This window comes from Panulirus ornatus, chromosome 55, assembly GCF_036320965.1.
Source record: "Panulirus ornatus isolate Po-2019 chromosome 55, ASM3632096v1, whole genome shotgun sequence".
NCBI classification, from domain to species: Eukaryota; Metazoa; Arthropoda; class Malacostraca; order Decapoda; family Palinuridae; genus Panulirus; species Panulirus ornatus.
This window is the reverse complement of record NC_092278.1, coordinates 13,932,792-13,952,381: the sequence shown is the minus strand read 5'-3', so window position 1 is coordinate 13,952,381 and position 19,590 is coordinate 13,932,792. Positions and strand designations below refer to the sequence as shown.

The 19,590-nt window shown below is 38.1% G+C and overlaps 2 protein-coding genes across 3 annotated transcripts in view; both read right to left on the bottom strand.

Annotated features, from left to right (window-relative positions):
- The window catches only part of LOC139765402 (uncharacterized), a 61,452-nt gene extending 50,353 nt beyond the window's left edge, over positions 1–11,099 (bottom strand). The window contains exons 1-3 of one of the 2 annotated variants that reach the window (XM_071692759.1): positions 11,001–11,099; positions 10,453–10,570; positions 5,111–5,824 (exon numbers count right to left, since the gene is read on the bottom strand). In XM_071692759.1, the coding sequence (XP_071548860.1) occupies positions 5,111–5,771 (661 nt within the window). In that variant the 5' untranslated portion in view covers positions 5,772–5,824; positions 10,453–10,570; positions 11,001–11,099. The remainder of the gene's footprint in view (positions 1–5,110; positions 5,825–10,452; positions 10,571–11,000) is intronic. The other variant, XM_071692758.1, reaches the window with a different exon arrangement.
- A 5,651-nt stretch (positions 11,100–16,750) lies between these two features.
- Positions 16,751–19,590, bottom strand: part of LOC139765734 (trypsin-1-like) — a 34,705-nt gene continuing 31,865 nt past the window's right edge. The window contains exon 5 of the mRNA XM_071693551.1: positions 16,751–19,024. Within this exon, the coding sequence (XP_071549652.1) occupies positions 18,866–19,024 (159 nt within the window). The 3' untranslated portion in view covers positions 16,751–18,865. The remainder of the gene's footprint in view (positions 19,025–19,590) is intronic.

The window sequence follows — 19,590 nt, the reverse complement described above, 5'->3', positions numbered from 1 at the left end:
CCAGATAGATCATTCACATACCAACAAATGCACACACAAAAAATACTGCAAGACCAGAAGCTTAGCTTAAGCTTAGCTGTATAAATCTGTTCTTGTGTTATGATGAACAAGAACATTTTCTCTGCAGTTGGAGAAAATGTGAGTTCATCATAAAACAAGAACAGATTTATACAGCTAAGCTTAAGCTAAGCTTCTGGTCTTGCAGTATTTTTGTGTGTGCATTTGTTGGTATATGATTAATCTATCTGGTAATACACAGCTAAAAGTAAATCTCACACAAACATCATCATTATGAAGTAAGTTTATTGATTGCTGCAATAAATATTCATTGTGGCCTGATGTGTGGCAAAGCAGCTAACTGTGGAGGTAGCAACACCACTAAACCCAAGACATATGGTACATTCAGATAATGCACAGGAAAGACTGATGCACACTTCAAACCACAACACATGCCTAAGAACCCAAAAATGGTTACTTTTAATAAAAAATGGATGTGTATTGATTTTTAAAGCTTTGGATACACATTCATAAAAAGCATTTGCCTGTTTTGGTATTCTGGATCAAATACATTACATAATTTGTGGTTCCCAGTGAATGTCAGTCTGCAGCAGGGGTGCGTGATGTCTCCATGGTTGTTTAATGTGTTTATGGATGGGGTGGTTAGGGAGGTAAATGCAAGAGTTCTGGAAAGAGGAGCGAGTATGCAGTGGGTTGGGAATGAGTTGGACTGGGAAGTGAGTCAGTTGTTGTTCACCCATGATACAGCTCTGGTGGATGATTTGAGTGAGACTCTGCAGAGGTTAGTGACTGAGTTTGGAAAAGTGTGGAAAAGGAGAAAGTTAAGAATGAATGTGAATAAAAGCAAGGTCATTAGGTTCAGTAGGGTTGCGGGACAAGTTAATTGGGTTGTAAGTTTGAATGGAAAAAAATCTGGAGGAAGTGAACTGCTTTAGATATCTGGGCATGGACTCAGCAGCAAATGGAACCATGGAAGTGGAAGTGAGTCACAGGGTGAGGGAGGTGGTGAAGGTTCTGGGAGCATTGAAGAATGTGTGGAAGGTGAGAATGTTATCTTGGAGAGCAAAAATGGGTGTTTGAAGGAATAGTGGTTCCAACAATGTTATATGGTTGTGTGGCATGGGATATAGATAGGGTTGTACAGAGGAGGGTGGATGTGGTGGAAATGAAATGTTTGAGGATAATGTGTGGTGTGAGGTGGTTTAAGTAATGAAAGGGTAAGAAAGATGTGTGAAAATTAAAAAGTATGGTTGTGAGAGCAGCAGATGGTGTGTTGAAATGTCTTGGACATATGGAGAGAATAAGAGAGGAAAGATTGACAAAGAGGATATATGTGTCAGAGGTGGAGAGAACAAGGAGAAGTGGAACACCAAATTGGAGGGGGAAGGATGGAGTGATAGGGGCCTGAATATACAGGAGGGTAAGAGGCGTGCAAGGAATAGAGTGAATTGTAACGATGTGGCATATCAGGGCAAAGTGCTTTCAATGGACTGAACCAGGGCATGTGAAACATCTGGGGTAAACCAAGGAAAGGTATGTGGGGCCTGGAGGTGCATAAAGAGCTGTGGTTTAGATGCATTGCACATGACAGGTATAGACTGAGTGTGAACGAATGTGGCCTTTTTTGTCTGTTTTCCCAGCGCTACCTCAATAAAGCAGGGGATAGCGATGCTGTTTCCTGTGGGATGGGGGTAGCACCAGGAATGGATGAAGGCAAGGAAGTAAGAATATGTTCATGTGTATATATGTATATGTCTGTGTATATGTTGTTATGTATATGTGCATGTATGGGTGTTTATGTACATATATTTGTAAATGAGTGAATAAGCCATTCTTCATCTGTTTCCTGGCACTACCTCACTGATGTGGGAAACAGCAATTAAGTATGATATATAGTATATAAATAATTTGGGTTTAAGTATCAAAGTTGGAAAGTGGCAAAATATAATTTTTCAAAACAGGGAGCTTTTTCACTGTGAATATTCTCACTCATATAGTAAACAAGGTCATATATCTGCTTCTTATTGCATTATCTTACTTTAATCTACATTCATAAACCTGTGACATGTTGTTCTGCAATGAAGTTGCAAAACTGATGAAATGGCATAAAAATCATAAAATAGAAGCTCCCGTTTTTCTTTGAAATAAATACACCATGGCCTCAATTTAAGACAAGGTTACATTTCTGAACAACCCATCTTCAGTCGAATCAATTTTAAGTTGTTCAATTGTAAATATCTATAAGGGGATTCACATTCTAACCTCATGGATGGACTATACTGAAAACAGCTTGCCATCCTTATACCATGCTCTGTCATGCTGTAATTTGCACAATATCTATTGAAAGCTTACTAAAAAGGTAGTAAAACCTAATGATGATACCTTTAAAAGCTATAAGAATATGTCTGGGTAGACCAAGATTACCTGGGAGGGAAAAGCAGGATCACCAGGGTTATCTGAACTATCTGATTTAACAGATATTGCCATATCACTGGTAAAGTTGACAATGTTCAACATACTTACAGATAAACATGGTGATCAGAGCTTGAGGTGTATGTGAAGTGGAATCTGGCAGAATGGGGGTTAATGGGAGGGAGAGGAGTACTAAGCATGTCTACTTCACCCCCAGAATCATCTGATCTGGCAGAATGGGGGTTAATGGGAGGGAGAGGAGTACTAAGCATGTCTACTTCATCCCCAGAATCATCTGATCTAGCAACTGTTTTAATTGCAGGTAGAGTAAAGTGTCCCTCGGCCCTTGGAAAAAACTGTACAATGTTAGCTGTATGGCATGCATCTCTTTTTCTTGATATATCTCCCTGTAGCCATGTGAAAGATCTTGAAGCCCTCTATAGGACATCAAGGCAAAGTCGAAGTTAGGATCCTTATCACTAGCAAGGGTGGGATAAGGAAATTAAGGCGTTGATGAAAGAAAATTTCGAGAGGTGTATGGATACTGTCCGAAGGGAAGTGGAATGAGCATTTGAAAGTATACAAGAGAGCAGCAGGTGGTCAACAAGGTGTTGCAGCTGAAAAAGAAGACAAATTAGAGTTGGTTGTAGAAAGTTTCTGCAACTTTAGGGAGAATAAGAAAATGATTGGAAAGAGACTGGTTTGAGGCAGGGGTGTGTGATGTCTCCATGGTTGTTTAATTTGTTTACGGATGGGGTTGTTAGGGAGGTGAATACAAGAGTTTTGGAAAGAGGGGCAAGAATGCAGTCTGTTGTGGATGAGAGAGCTTGGGAAGTGAGTCAGTTGTTGTTCGCTGATGATACAGCACTGGTGGCTGATTCCTGTGAGAAACTACAGAAGCTGGTGACTGAGTTTGGTAGAGTGTGTGAAAGAAGAAAGCTGAGAGTAAATGTGAATAAGAGCAAGGTTATTAGGTACAGTAGGGTTGAGGGTCAAGTCAATTGGGAGGTAAGTTTGAATAGAGAAAAACTGGAGGAAGTGAAGTGTTTTAGATATCTGGGAGTGGATTTGGCAGCGGATGGACCCATGGAAGCGGAAGTGAATCATAAGGTGGGGGAGGGGGTCAAAAGTTCTGGGAGCGTTGAAGAATGTGTGGAAGTCAAGAACATTATCTCGGAAAGCAAAAATGGGTATGTTTGAAGGAATAGTGGTTCCAACAATGTTATATGGTTGCGAGGCGTGGGCTATAAAAAGAGTTGTGCGGAGGAGGGTGGATGTGCTGGAAATGAGATGTTTGAGGATAATATGTAGTGTGAGGTGATTTGACCGAGTAAGTAATAATTGGGTAAGAGAGATGTGTGGTAATAAAAAGAGTGTGGTTGAGAGAGCACAAGAGGGTGTTTTGAAATGGTTTGGTCACATGGCAAGATAGAGTGAGGAAAGATTGACCAAGAGGATATATGTGTCAGAGGTAGAGGGAATGAGGAGAACTGGGAGACCAAATTGAAGGTGAAAAGATGGCGTGAAGATTATGAGTGGGGCCTAAACATGCAGGAGGGTGAAAGGCGTGCAAGGAATAGAGTGAATTGGAATGATGTGGTATACCGGGGTCAACGTGCTGTCAATGGATTGAATCAGGGCATGTGAAGCGTCTGGGGTAAACCATGGAAAGTTCTGTGGGGCCTGGATGTGGAAAGGGAGCTGTGGTTTCAGCACATTATACATGACAGCTAGAGACGGAGTGTGAAAGAATGTGGTCTTTGTTGTCTTTTCCTAGCGCTACGTTGCACACATGCGGGGGGGGGGGGGGGGGGGGGTATTTCATGTGTGGCGGGGTGGGGATGGAAATGAATAAAGGCAGACAGTATGAAATATGTACATGTGTATATACGTGTATGTCTGTGTGTGTATATATATGTATACATTGAGATGTATAGGTATGTATACTTGCATTTGTGGACGTGTATGTATATACATGTGTATGTGGGTGGGTTGGGCCATTCTTTCGTCTGTTTCCTTGCGCTACTTCGCTGACGCGGGAGACAGCGACACAGCAAAATAAATAAAATATAAAAGAAAATATTTTGAAAGGAGGTATATTGTGTATGGAGCACAAAAGACCAAAATGGAGCATCGGTCTGGGGAGCAGATGGTAAAGTTGTAACAGGCAAGGAAGAGTTGAAAAAGAAAGGAAATGAACATTATGAAGGACTGCTAAATGCGTAAAAATCTAACGGTTAGAAGACAAGGTGGTGGACGTGGGGTGCCTTAAGTGTGGTGATTTGTGGATTAAGAGACTCATGGTGAATTATTTGATGAAAAGAAAGACAGTGAAAGCCTTATGTATGATGAAATGAGGCAAAGTAGCTGGAGTGAATGTGATTTCAATCAGATCTTTTTAACAAAGGGGTTGAGAGTGTTGTTAACTGGTTAGTTGGGATTTTCAATGTATGAATGGCCCAAGGCCCTGAGGAATGACAGAATGCCTAGTATTTACTCACATGCAATAAAATACTTTACCAGTACAATACTTCCTTTTAGACCTACCACTAAAATGAATGCTACATCAACCTTAACATGTTTACAAATAAAAGCAGGAATACGTACAATATCATTCAAGAGTTAACTAATCCATCCTGAAGAGATATAAAATCAGTGTAAAGTTCTCATTTACTCATACCTGTTGACTGGGTTTCTCCAGATGGTCTATTTCCAGTTATTCCTGAGTTACTGAGGACGGCACTCTCTTTTGCTTGACTTTTCTTATAAAAACTTGTCGCTGGTTTTTGAAGCACAGAACGTCGACCAATATCATCATTTTCCAGGATGCAAGCACTTTTGTAAGGAATTTTCTGTTGAACTAAAGGGTGAGTGTTTGGATGTGAGTTTCCAGGAACATCTTTATGCTGACCTGTTCGTCTTTCTAAAGCTTTTTTCCTATTTTCTTCCATTCTTTTAGCCTCATCAGCAAAAACACTGGAATTCATGGATGAGGACTTACCCATTGTGCTCTTAGAAACTGGTTTTACACTGCTACTATTTGAGGCCTGAAAGGTGCTGACAGCAGCTGACAATCCAGTATCAGAGAGGTGAAATACACTGCCACTTGAGGATGGCTTGATGTCACTTTCACTTGCTGAAGGCTGGAATCCACTACTTGGGTACTTATTATTGTTCTGCAAGGCTATAGCAGTATTTTTGGCAGAAGAATGAATACCTGGGCCTGTGGGAACACTAGATATATTACCACCACTTGAATATTGTTGTTTTGATCTTTTCTGAAGGGCCTTCAACCTGTTCTCTTCCATGCGACGCCGCTGTTCCTCTGTTAATCCACTCATTGTTCTTTTTTATGTTATGTACTAATTCTTCACTTTAAAAAACCAATGATTACCTGAAAAATAATCATATATCAAAAAACACAAACTTAAATATACTGGAGATTTATGTGAAGGACCTCTAACAGTTATCTAAAAATTCAGGGCTTGTGGGCTAAAAAAAAAAAATCTGCCAAAGGTAAAGCCATAAGAAAAATTAACTAAATGAATGTTTACATGGCTCTGTCTAAGGTAGAGGAATAGTTTTTCACCTTTTAAAACCTAAATTCCTTGCCTAAGAACAGAGCCCTACAAGCATGAGAAAGCACTTGGTCAGTTGGGGGTTACAATAGTCTCATCTCTTACATGATGTACATTGAAGAGGATTCATCTACAACCATCATCAAACATGTAAGGCTAGCAGATGCTCATTTACAGGAATTCAGCAACCATACATTAACCTAGTCTGGCCTATGATGTCATACTGCAGTTAGGAGGCAAGATGCATTAGTTCACTGACTGTCAGTAATTATTCCTCAGGTATGTTAACTCTTAAATACCAGGAGTCTTCACACGAAGACTTGTGTAACAGGTACCAGGAGTCATCATATGAGCACTAATTTTCATGGCCTTATTGTAAAAACCAGTCAGTATTTTGACATCTGTATGGCTATGTGCCTCTCAGTCACTTTACATGCTTATTACAGATTTGCACTCTCTACAGGTATTCTTAAGAGTGAAGATATATGTAACTAAATATAAATATGTGTAAACATATCAAAAATATTCTTTCTTTCATATTTGTTCATCTATTCTGGCATAAGTGATATAGCGCCAGGAACAAATGAAAAAAAGGCCTCATTCACTCACATCCACTCTCTTGTTGTCAAAAAACCAACCCCAACCCCCTATCCACAGACCTTTCCACAGTTTCCCCCAGCTACTTCACATGCCCTGGGTCAGTCCACTAACAGTACATTGCCCTCCATACCACATCACTCCAATTCACTCTATCCTGTGCATGTCTTTCACCCTCCTGCTTTTTCAGGTCCTAAACACTCAAAATATTTTTCATTCCATCCATCCATCTCCAAATTAGTCTCCCTCTTTGTCAACCTCCCTCTCATTCATTTTCTCCATATGTCCAATCATTTCAGCTCTCTCAACCATACTCTTCTTATTACCACACCCCTTTCTTATCATTTACAAAATCAACCCTCCTCATACATATTTTTCTTAAACATTTCATTTCCAACATATGCACCCTACTCCAGACAATGCAATTTCGAGCCCATGCCTCACATCCATAAAACATTGCTGGGATTACTTTACCTTCAAATATATTATTTTCAGTCACCTAGATAATGACCTCTTAATACATTTATTAATCCTTCCAGAACCTTCGTCCCCTCACACACCATATGACACACCTCCACTTCCATGGTTCTCCATTTGCCATCATGTCCACTCCTAGGTATCTAAAATACCCCACTTCCTTCAAGTTTTCTTTATTCAAACTCAGAGCCCAACTAATCTGTTTCTCTGCACAGTAAAACCTAATAACCTTGCTTTTATTCACATTTACTCTCATTCTTTGCAAGTTCTGACAGGACAAAAAGAATAACAATTCAATGGAGAATTTTATTTGAAATTGCATAAAAGAAGGCTCATACCACTTCTAAGTATTTCCTTCCTGTGATATACAGTGAATCTTAAATAATATTTACCCAAAGAGGATGATTTTCCAACTTAGGTAAATTCTATGTATATACATAGAATGAAGATCATCACCTCTTTTTGCCTATCCCATCATTATAAGAGAGTTTTGAAAAGTAATGCTTTGACACCCTTTTTCCATGAGGTCATCACAGTAAAGGATTCAAGACCTCCAACAGCTCTCATTTCAGGATGACGTGAAAGCTACTTGTTTCCTTTAACTCTCTAGCACTTTAAATGGTCCATACAGCAAAAACAGTTTATGGGAAATAATGCATTCCCTGCTCTACAATGCTTATCAAATTTCAATCCATGAATTAGCTAACTTTGCTTTGAGGTGAAGAATACTGTCATTAATCCATTAAGCAGGCACATAAATTTCCTAATGCCTCCGAAAAATGGACGTTTTTTAAGTAAAGGAAAAACTCTCACAAAAATGTGAGAACATCATAAAAGACCAAAAAACAACAAGGAAACAAATGAAAAGTCCTAATCTTCCCCTTGAAATAATAAAAACCTCTGGTGGAAGTGCATAGCTGAAAAAGAGCTGTTACAGAGACTGGCGCCTTTAGAAAATACATAATGGCTAAGAGTATTGTGGGATGGAGGTGTATCGTTTACAGTCCTCTAAAAAACTGCAATGATGCAGAATAGGTTTACATGGGGAATAATATAAAAACAAAAAGGGTGGTGAGGGAATCAACAAGACTCCCTCCTAAGAGACAGTATAGCACCAGATATACACACGTATAAAGATCTACAAAACCTATAAAAACCGCACCTTACCTACTTAGTAGTCAAGATTCATCTTAATTCATCAATATTTAATATTCCAATTGAAAATATGCCAGTCACACCCATAACTGAGTACCATGCAAATAACCCTCGATATCAACATGCAGATGATGCAATGAGAAGCCATGCAATACCCAGCAGCATATGAATTTAATATTCGTATATCTTAGCAATCAATTCAGCTACTAAGCGAGAAATTTTATAAGTTCTGTTAATTTTCTGCAGGTGTGTTACCTTTACATTGAATAATAAAGAACCACAATTTTCCCTTCTACCACCTTATCTTACCTTTCACTTCAACAGACTTAAAAGGATACTGTGATACTCTAAAGAGTATCTTGGAGAGAGATGTGAATATTTAGTTTGCAGAGGATGAATATGGGGCCTGGGAAGCAAGTCAGTCATTGTTTGCTGATGACAGCACTGTTGGCTAAATCAAGTGAGAAACTGCAGACACTGTTGACTGAGTTCAGAAGAGTGTGTGAAAGCAAATAACAGAGTAAATGTGGATGAAAGTAAAGTTACTAGGTTTAGCAGGGTAAAGGGATAGATTTGTTAAGGTGTTAGTTTGAATGGAGAAATTTTGGAAGAAGTGAAGTGTTTTAGAAACCTGGAAGTGGACATGACAGAAAATGGAACCATGGAAGAGGAAGTGAACCACTGGTTGAGTGAGAAGGGGATCTCATTATGTACAGGGGAAAATGGATATACTTGCATGTACAGGATGTACACTAAAGGGTGGATGTATTGGAAATTAAATGTTTGAGGACATGGTGTGATCGAGTAAGTAATAAAAGGGTATGAGAGAGGTGAGGTAATAAAAAGAAGTGGTTGAGAGAGTCCAAGAGGGTGTGCTGAAATAGTTTGGATATGGAAAGAATAAGCAATGAGAGGTTGACAAAGAAGATATTTGTGTCAGAAGTGATAGGGACATGGAGAAGTGGGAGAAACATGGAAAGGTCTGTGAGGCCTGGTTGGGGATAGAGGGCTGTGGTTTCAATGCACTACACATGGTTCCTAGAGAATGGATGTGTGAGCGTGGCCTATTCTTCATCTCTCCTCGTGCTACCTTGGCAACATGGGAAATGGTGATCATGAACAAAAATCTTAAAAAATTGGTATGATTTATAACAATTGTGTTCACATGTATCCTCCAGCTATGCTTCTCCAGGCATATCAGATACTCCAGGATTGCTTTCTGGCTTACATGGTGAGATACATTACTTTGGCAAGTGTTTTGTGGCAAAAAACATGATTATAAAATGTTTTTGTTTGTAATATCTATCAACTTGTAATAGTCACACAGCTTTTAAAGCTATTACATTACATGAGAGCATAGATTTCTAACAGGTTTCACTGAAATCATATATGATGATCAATAATGTATTGAGAAAATGTTTCAGCTCTAGCATCTGGAAAAAAATAAATAGGATGACACTAAAAGCATGACTGGCTGTACATTTTGGAATATATGCAAATCAAAAACTTCCATATACTAAGGAAAAATGAAGAAAATTGGGGGACCATAATTTGGAATATTACTTTTTATGATGCCATTATAGAAAATGATATTAGGGGTCTACGATAATCTACGAAAAAAGTAAAAGGAAATATTCTACAAAATCAACCGAATGAAGACACACCTCACCTACTTTCCAGTAGCAACCTAAATATAAGCTATTTTCAATGTAATTGAAAAAATGTATGTCATGATGTATTTCCATTCAGTCAATGAAAAGTTTGTTTAATAAATGTGTTTAGTGTTCTGTGTGTATACTTCCTATACCTGCATTCTACAAACACAGCAGAAAGGAGATAACAATAATGTCTCTTATCAAGGTTAAATTACTGTTTCAGACATCCACATGGGAAATGAGGTACTGGGAGGGGGAAAATCACAAAAAGTAGTAATGCATAATAATAATGATCAGAATCGTTCAAACCAAACTCATAATAACAAAACTCTTCTAACCTAAAATTCACTGAATGTAAGAAAGATCAATAATACCTTTATTATATATTTCAAGTGTAATACTACTAAGGTAAATCTCGGCTCCTAAATAATATAAAGTGAGGTTTTTCATGCGCTGTGTTGATTTTTACCATCACCTAACCATCATCACAATACAATCATGAAAAAATACAATTCATGTTCCCCTCATCTAAATAACTTTAAAAAGCTCTAGTACTCAACTGATTATAGCTTTTCATCCAAATTCATGATATTTCAGTGCTGTTCCTATACTGACAATTCACCTGTTTCTTTCTAGACCAAGAGTTCTCTATGTTGGTGCTCCTAAACTGGAGCTTTACTGAAAAAAAAATAAAATCATACAAAAGAAATGTCCAAACTATTTACAAAGAAATGTTCAAACTACACGCAAAAAAAGATGTCTAAACTACTAAAGACAATATTTCTTTTGCCCGAGCTTTGTACATGAACTTCAGGCACATGTAACAGATGCCAGTAGCACATAAAATTAATGCAACATTTCACCAAGACTTGGATTAGTATTAAGCTGAGGTTTTGGAAAGCTATTAACCATGATGTGTTTGTTGTCAATTCCGAGGGACATTATCATCTGGTGTATTTACATCTCAAGCCACATGTACACACACGTCAGTTGCCACATCAATGCCATTAGGATTACAAACATCCTCTCTATGTTACTATATCTATAAACACATTAATCATGGCTGTCAAATTAAGCGAAATATGATCTGCTCCTGTCTCTAACTCACATTCAAAGGCATTAAGTTAATAATTTAGTGTGATTGTAGCTGAGGTATTCATTTTCCCCGCTCACGATTTCCAAAACAACTTTCTCCTATGCGTCAGATGGAGACAGCTGGAGATTAATGACGTCATTGATTGCATTCACTTCTCTCAAATTTTAGCATAAATCTTCTTAGCCTCTTTCAATACAAAGAGATATAATTAAGAATGAATATATATATATATATATATATATATATTTTTTTTTTTTTGCTTTGTCGCTGTCTCCCGCGTTTGCGAGGTAGCGCAAGGAAACAGACGAAAGAAATGGCCCAACCCACCCCCATACACATGTATATACATACGTCCACACACGCAAATATACATACCTACACAGCTTTCCATGGTTTACCCCAGACGCTTCACATGCCCTGATTCAATCCACTGACAGCACGTCAACCCCGGTATACCACATCGCTCCAATTCACTCTATTCCTTGCCCTCCTTTCACCCTCCTGCATGTTCAGGCCCCGATCACACAAAATCTTTTTCACTCCATCTTTCCACCTCCAATTTGGTCTCCCTCTTCTCCTCGTTCCCTCCACCTCCGACACATATATCCTCTTGGTCAATCTTTCCTCACTCATTCTCTCCATGTGCCCAAACCATTTCAAAACACCCTCTTCTGCTCTCTCAACCACGCTCTTTTTATTTCCACACATCTTTCTTACCCTTACGTTACTCACTCGATCAAACCACCTCACACCACACATTGTCCTCAAACATCTCATTTCCAGCACATCCATCCTCCTGCGCACCACTCTATCCATAGCCCACGCCTCGCAACCATACAACATTGTTGGAACCACTATTCCTTCAAACATACCCATTTTTGCTTTCCGAGATACTGTTCTCGACTTCCACACATTCTTCAAGGCTCCCAGAATTTTCGCCCCCTCCCCCATCCTATGATCCACTTCCGCTTCCATGGTTCCATCCGCTGCCAGATCCACTCCCAGATATCTAAAACACTTTACTTCCTCCAGTTTCTATCGTCCTCGCTTAGGCTTAGGGTTAAATGACTTATTCTTAGCAAAGGAATTTGATTATTTTTGATGAGATGTCCGAGAAAAAAAAACTGGAAAAGAAGCAAGGTTAGGTCAGTTGAGAATGAGTTCAGAACCCTGTTCGACTAAGAAAGTATCATAATCCACCTTAAACTTCCCAAACTGTTTTCAAATATGATTCTAGGTATATTCACGCCGCTGAATAAGAATATGTCCTTCATTTCCTCCTAGCAGATATAGTTTTTGAGAAAGTGCACTTATCTGTAAATGTACCTCTCATGAGCATAAATTGTTCTAAGCTGAGCTTGGAATGTGTTTGCTACACAATGGCAACAAATATGGGTCAATTCCAATAGGTCACTCAACTGAGAAGGATAAACAGCAGGAAACAATCGCCCTGGTCTTACAGAAGATATCATACCACAATCACCAATGGCTAATCTTTGTGGATCTTAATATAGTGACTTTTCTCCTGGGTCAGCAGAGTGGATACACCAAGTATCCCTGCTTTATCTTTCTCTGGGATAGTAGAACTAAGGACGAGCACTGGCTGAGAAAACGATGACCTCTGAGATAAAAACATGGTGGTTGGAGAAAAGAATGTAATCGCCGAGCCCTTGGTTGACAAAGATAAGATCATTCTACTGCCATTTGTGAGGGCTTTGAACAAAGAAGGGGACTGCTTTGACTAGACATGCAGAAAATATCCAGCGCTGGGCGTTGAGAAGCTGAATGCAGGTATTTTCGACGGGCCACAAATCAGGGAAACTCATGTCATAAAAGACCCACATTTCAAATATTCAATGAACAATGCTGAGGCAGATGAATGGTCTTCGTTCACTCTGGTTGTAAGGATCTTTTTTTTTTTTGGCAACCATTAAGCAGATAACTACTCTCAACTAGTGGAGAACCTGCTCTCTTCCTTCCGTCAACTTGGCTGTAAAATGAGCATCAAGTGCATTACCTCCACAGCCACTTGGATCGTTTCCAATACAAACTTGGTAACCTAAGTGAAGAACAGGGTCGACGATTCCACCAAGATTTTTTAAGGACCGTGGAAGAAAGATACCGGGGACGCTGGGATACTCATATGATGGCTGATTACTGCTTTCGTGAGATGTCTGAGTAAATGAACATTGTATCATTATTTACATATCTCATGCTTGTTTCACAATTATCTTATTCTATGGCTGTAATTTGATGATAAATAAACAAATTTTACTTGTGTAAGCCTTTTTTTTTTATCGAGGCAACAATCAATGATTTGTAGTCATCAATCCTTATGTCCAATCCATTGTATGCATAACAATTACAGGTACATTGTATCTCGATAACCAGAGCTGATAGAGAAACACTAATGGCACATTTATGATCAGCAACCAAAATTTATCTTCAACAACGGCCTAATATCTCAGGCACCAAATTCTGTGTAGCCCTGTATAGTATCTATCATACTAAAAGTATATATAAAAAAAAAGAATCTAAAAAAAAATCTGGAAAAGATAAGTCTAAAGACATGAAAATACTGGTAAGTGATATCAATTTACATTTATAGTTTAACAAAAGTAATAATTTAACATAACGAAGAGTTGGGATAAGGAAGGTACACTTCTTTATAATGTGGTCTAAATCTATAGCTATTAAATAGAAACACGCCATCCCGTAAGGATATCTGACAACGACTCCTGCAAATTAATCCTATATAAATTCCACCATTGGTAGACGGTATCTGCCAAATGATAGGAGTATCCACCTTTTAGTCGTTCATGTATGAATACTGTTATCACATTATGTTACCATTAGCACTATCAACGGATATCATATCTACCATTAACGTCATTATTCTTCTTAAGCTTAGGAAATAATTTTGATTATATTATAACAATAGTTATTTTTTCTCTTAGTATCTGTTATCGGGTCAAGGTTTCCCGCGATAGTTATCTTGATAGATATATGTAAAGACTGTTCGTCAGTTAGGCTTTCCTTCATATGGAATTCAGTAAGGCTTTCCTCATATGGAATTCAGTAAGGCTTTCCTTCATATGGAATTCAGTAAGGCTTTCCTTCATATGGAATTCAGTAAGGCTTTCCTTCATATGGAATTCAGTAAGGCTTTCCTTCAAATGGAATTCAGTAAAGCTTTCCTTCATATGGAATTCAGTAAGGCTTTCCTTCATATGGAATTCAGTAAGGCTTTCCTTCATATGGAATTCAGTAAAGCTTTCCTTCATATGGAATTCAGTAAAGCTTTCCTTCATATGGAATTCAGTAAGGCTTTCCTTCATATGGAATTCAGTAAGGCTTTCCTTCATATGGAATTCAGTAAGGCTTTCCTTCATATGGAATTCAGTTAGGCTTTCCTTCATATGGAATTCAGTAAGGCTTTCCTCATATGGAATTCAGTAAGGCTTTCCTTCCATTGGAATTCAGTAAAGCTTTCCTTCATATGGAATTCAGTAAGGCTTTCCTTCATATGGAATTCAGTAAAGCTTTCCTTCATATGGAATTCAGTAAGGCTTTCCTTCATATGGAATTCAGTAAGGCTTTCCTTCATATGGAATTCAGTAAAGCTTTCCCTCATATGGAATTCAGTAAGGCTTTCCTTCCAATGGAATTCAGTAAAGCTTTCCTTCATATGGAATTCAGTAAGGCTTTCCTTCATATGGAATTCAGTAAGGCTTTCCTCATATGGAATTCAGTAAGGCTTTCCTTCATATGGAATTCAGTAAAGCTTTCCTCATATGGAATTCAGTAAGGCTTTCCTTCCAATGGAATTCAGTAAGGCTTTCCTTCATATGGAATTCAGTAAGGCTTTCCTCATATGGAATTCAGTAAGGCTTTCCTTCATATGGATTCAGTAAGGCTTTCCTCATATGGAATTCAGTAAGGCTTTCCTTCCAATGGAATTCAGTAAAGCTTTCCTCATATGGAATTCAGTAAGGCTTTCCTTCCAATGGAATTCAGTAAAGCTTTCCTTCATATGGAATTCAGTAAGGCTTTCCTTCATATGGAATTCAGTAAGGCTTTCCTTCCAATGGAATTCAGTAAGGCTTTCCTTCATATGGAATTCAGTAAAGCTTTCCTCATATGGAATTCAGTAAGGCTTTCCTTCCAATGGAATTCAGTAAGGCTTTCCTTCATATGGAATTCAGTAAGGCTTTCCTCATATGGAATTCAGTTAGGCTTTCCTTCATATGGAATTCAGTAAGGCTTTCCTTCATATGGAATTCAGTAAAGCTTTCCTCATATGGAATTCAGTAAGGCTTTCCTTCCAATGGAATTCAGTAAGGCTTTCCTTCATATGGAATTCAGTAAGGCTTTCCTCATATGGAATTCAGTAAGGCTTTCCTTCCAATGGAATTCAGTAAGGCTTTCCTTCATATGGAATTCAGTAAGGCTTTCCTCATATGGAATTCAGTTAGGCTTTCCTTCATATGGAATTCAGTAAGGCTTTCCTCATATGGAATTCAGTAAGGCTTTCCTTCCAATGGAATTCAGTAAAGCTTTCCTTCATATGGAATTCAGTAAGGCTTTCCTTCATATGGAATTCAGTAAGGCTTTCCTCATATGGAATTCAGTAAGGCTTTCCTTCCAATGGAATTCAGTAAAGCTTTCCTTCATATGGAATTCAGTTAGGCTTTCCTTCATATGGAATTCAGTAAGGCTTTCCTTCATATGGAATTCAGTAAAGCTTTCCTTCATATGGAATTCAGTAAGGCTTTCCTTTAAATGAAATTCAGTAAGGCTTTCCTTCATATGGAATTCAGTAAGGCTTTCCTTCATATGGAATTCAGTAAGGCTTTCCTTCATATGGAATTCAGTAAGGCTTTCCTTCATATGGAATTCAGTAAGGCTTTCCTTCATATGGAATTCAGTAAGGCTTTCCTCATATGGAATTCAGTAAGGCTTTCCTTCCAATGGAATTCAGTAAAGCTTTCCTTCATATGGAATTCAGTAAGGCTTTCCTTCATATGGAATTCAGTAAGGCTTTCCTTCATATGGAATTCAGTAAGGCTTTCCTTCATATGGAATTCAGTAAGGCTTTCCTTCATACGGAATTCAGTAAGGCTTTCCTTCATATGGAATTCAGTAAGGCTTTCCTTCATATGGAATTCAGTAAGGCTTTCCTTCATAAGGAATTCAGTAAGGCTTTCCTTCATATGGAATCCTTAGGAATATCCTGTATACTTACATGGTGGTGGATTTAAGGCTCTCGATTGTTGTTTGATCCATAAACCAGAAATCGCCTACACATGTTAAGCATCCACTGAAGTAGTGCTCAGTAGTTGGTGTGTGTCATTAAGTACATCACAGTCAATATATAATCATCAGCTGAAGAATCTTGAAAAAAAAAAAAAGAGTCAGGTCTAAGAAACAATTCAAAGTTCACATTCGCCACCTTCACTAAATATATGGTTTCTCTGAAGTAATGTCATTGAATTGCCTAAATATCCCAACGGGAAATATTTGAGTTTTCATAGATATCCTTTTCCTCAAATAAGTTCTTGGCCTTAGAATAGAGAAATATCGGTAGATAGTCGTCATTATTATACTTCTTAAGAAAGTGACCGTAAAAATGGATGAAAACGAGCAGTAAGAATTCTAAACCATGCAGATGTTAAAACTGGGGTAACTACTTTTGCCTTAGGCCGACACATGAACTCAGAAATGTTCCATAATTTCATTTCGGTACAAAGAGAACGTTTGGATATTATATATTCTTTTAATTGACAACCTCAAAGAACATATTGCAGTAACTCCAAATTCATTTTTTCAAAGAACCAGAGACTTTAAGTAAAGTAAAAGTTTGGTTGTGAGTGAGATATTATTGTCTGTTATTATATCTTCGCACTGGTATCTGAACAGTTTATTACTAGATGTATGATGTGTCCACCATATCACGTCTTCATGGCCTATTTTCCAAGTTATAGAAGAACATTTGTAACAGAACATGATTTTTTTAAGTTTACCATTTGAGCATTACCACGTGAAAAATTTGCCTTGAAATTAAGCAAGAAACATATCAAGAACAACATGAATTAAGCAAGAAACATATTAAGACAGCATGAAATTAAGCAAGATACAAGTTAAGACAACATGAAATTAAGAGCCATATTAAGACAACATGAAATTTAGCAAAAAACTTAAGACAGAAATTAAATAAGAAACATTAAGACGAAATTAAGCAGGAAACATAATAAGAACATGAAATTTAGCAAGAAACATATCAAGAGAACATGAAATTAAGGAAGAAACACATCAAGACAACATCAAAATTAAGTAAAAAAGGAATACATATATATATATATATATATATATATATATATATATATATATATATATATATATATATATATATATATATAGATCAAGAAAGACGTGGAGGAATAATTCTGTAGTTTATGAGTAGTGGATAATGGAATTTGATGACTGAGAACATGGTTACGGTGGACAGCAAACAAAGATTTAAGGTGTATGACAGTAATGTTCAAGAGATGGAGCCCCTAAAGTGCTAAACTCACTCCCCCTACAGGAGAAGCAGGTAATTACAGAACATCTCAGACAGCACAGAGGACGTATTAGTACCGTAATTACATAGTAGTCTAGAACGAGTCTTCAGAAATTTTTCTTTATTGTGTCCGAGAGCCATATATGCAAGGAGGGCACGAATTGTAGTAAAATTACTTTCAACACTTGAAGATGTTCAAGATTGTTCGTTTGGGTGTTATCACTTGACGATCTTAATGATCCTGGCTGTCTATAGACTTGAAACCTAAATACTCAACAAATAATCTTTAGTGCTTTGTTTCCTAAATGTTTGACCTCAATAACAAGTTTACATGAGAAAGACAGACAACAGGGGGACTGATTGGCCCACGACTGGGTTGTCCGGTAAAAAAAAAAAAAAAAAGTAGAAAATGTAATTCTACTCAGCAGCTTTTTTTTTTTTTCTTAAGCTATCACTTACACCACACTGCTGCACAATAGCATTCTAGTGTTCCATTGCCGCTGTCGTTTCGTAACGATGCTCAGGGCATTTGTGAATATTAAACTTATTTTCATTGGAGTTGATTTCTGGACTGAATTTGACATTTCTTTTTTTCTACTGTCGGTATTCGAGTTTGTATTATGTACGAGGAGAATATATAGACGGAAAATATGGTATCACGTAAAGGGAATATGGAATCAGATAATTTTGGAAAAAGGAGGGAAGATAACACACTGAAGTTGACGTTTAGCTGTGTTTCCTGTGTCTACAGTTATTCCAACCATCTCCTTGACTGCAACTATAATTCGTTCCAATCCTCTCACCACAACCTGTATTAGTATTGTACATGGATCCAACTTTAACGCAAAAATGGACATATCACACAGAATCAATGTATATAGGGATCAGAGAGGAATAATTCATTGTTATCTTCTCTTAGGTAAATGCATATTCCGCTACGAACACAGAATTTGCATCACTCTTCCTATATCCAGTTAAGCACTGCACAAGACTCCCCACATTATATAACATCACCAGAGTTCATAGATAGGAAGATAACGCTGTCCTGATGAGACTTTTGCTCAAGTTCCACAAAATGGCCATAGCATATCGTGTAGTGTCAATTGCACTCAATTCCACACTATGTGTATTTACAGGTCTTCTGTGTATTGGAGTCTTCATCGTCATCTTTATCTTGGGAGCTGCTGGACACAAACACCTGTCCCTCACCCCCTCAGCAACCGCTTCAGGTAGCGTATGCTGCTGGGTCCTGTGTGAGTGAGACCAGGAGGGTGCGGATCGGGGCTGCTCTTCAAATGTTCTGGCTCACAAAAAGTCAGCGGAAGGGGGCGCCGCTGATTTCACAGATCCAGTCCATCACTTTGGTGACATCGATGTAGACCCCGGGGAAACCTGGACGCCCACATCCTATGCTCCAGGAGGACACGCCCTTGATGAATCCATCGTGGGTCACCAGCGCTCCACCCCAGTCGCCCTGTGGAAGCGTACGATCTGCATCAGTTTGGAATACACTTTTGTATTCAGACTCAGCGTCGTTTTGTTGAGCTAGGCGGGGTGGCGATGGAATGAATAAAGGCAGACAGTATGAATTATGTATATGTGTATATATGTGTATGTCTGTGTGTGTATATATATATGTATACGTTGAGATGTATACGTATGTATATTTGCGTGTGTGGACGTGTATGTATATACATGTGTATGTGGGTGGGTTGGGCCATTCTTTCGTCTGTTTCCTTGCGCTACCTCGCTAACGCGGGAGACAGCGACAAAGCAAAAGCAATATGTATATATATATATATATATATATATATATATATATATATATATATATATATATATATATATATATATATCGTACTATTCGCCATTTCCCGCGTTAGCAAGGTACCGTTAAGAACAGAGGACTGGGCCTTTGAGGGAATATCATCACCTGGCCCCCTTCTCTGTTCCTTCTTTTGGAAAATTAAAAAAAAAAAAAACGAGAGGGGAGGATTTCCAGCCACCCGCTCCCTCCCCTTTTACGACAACGCAGGGAAT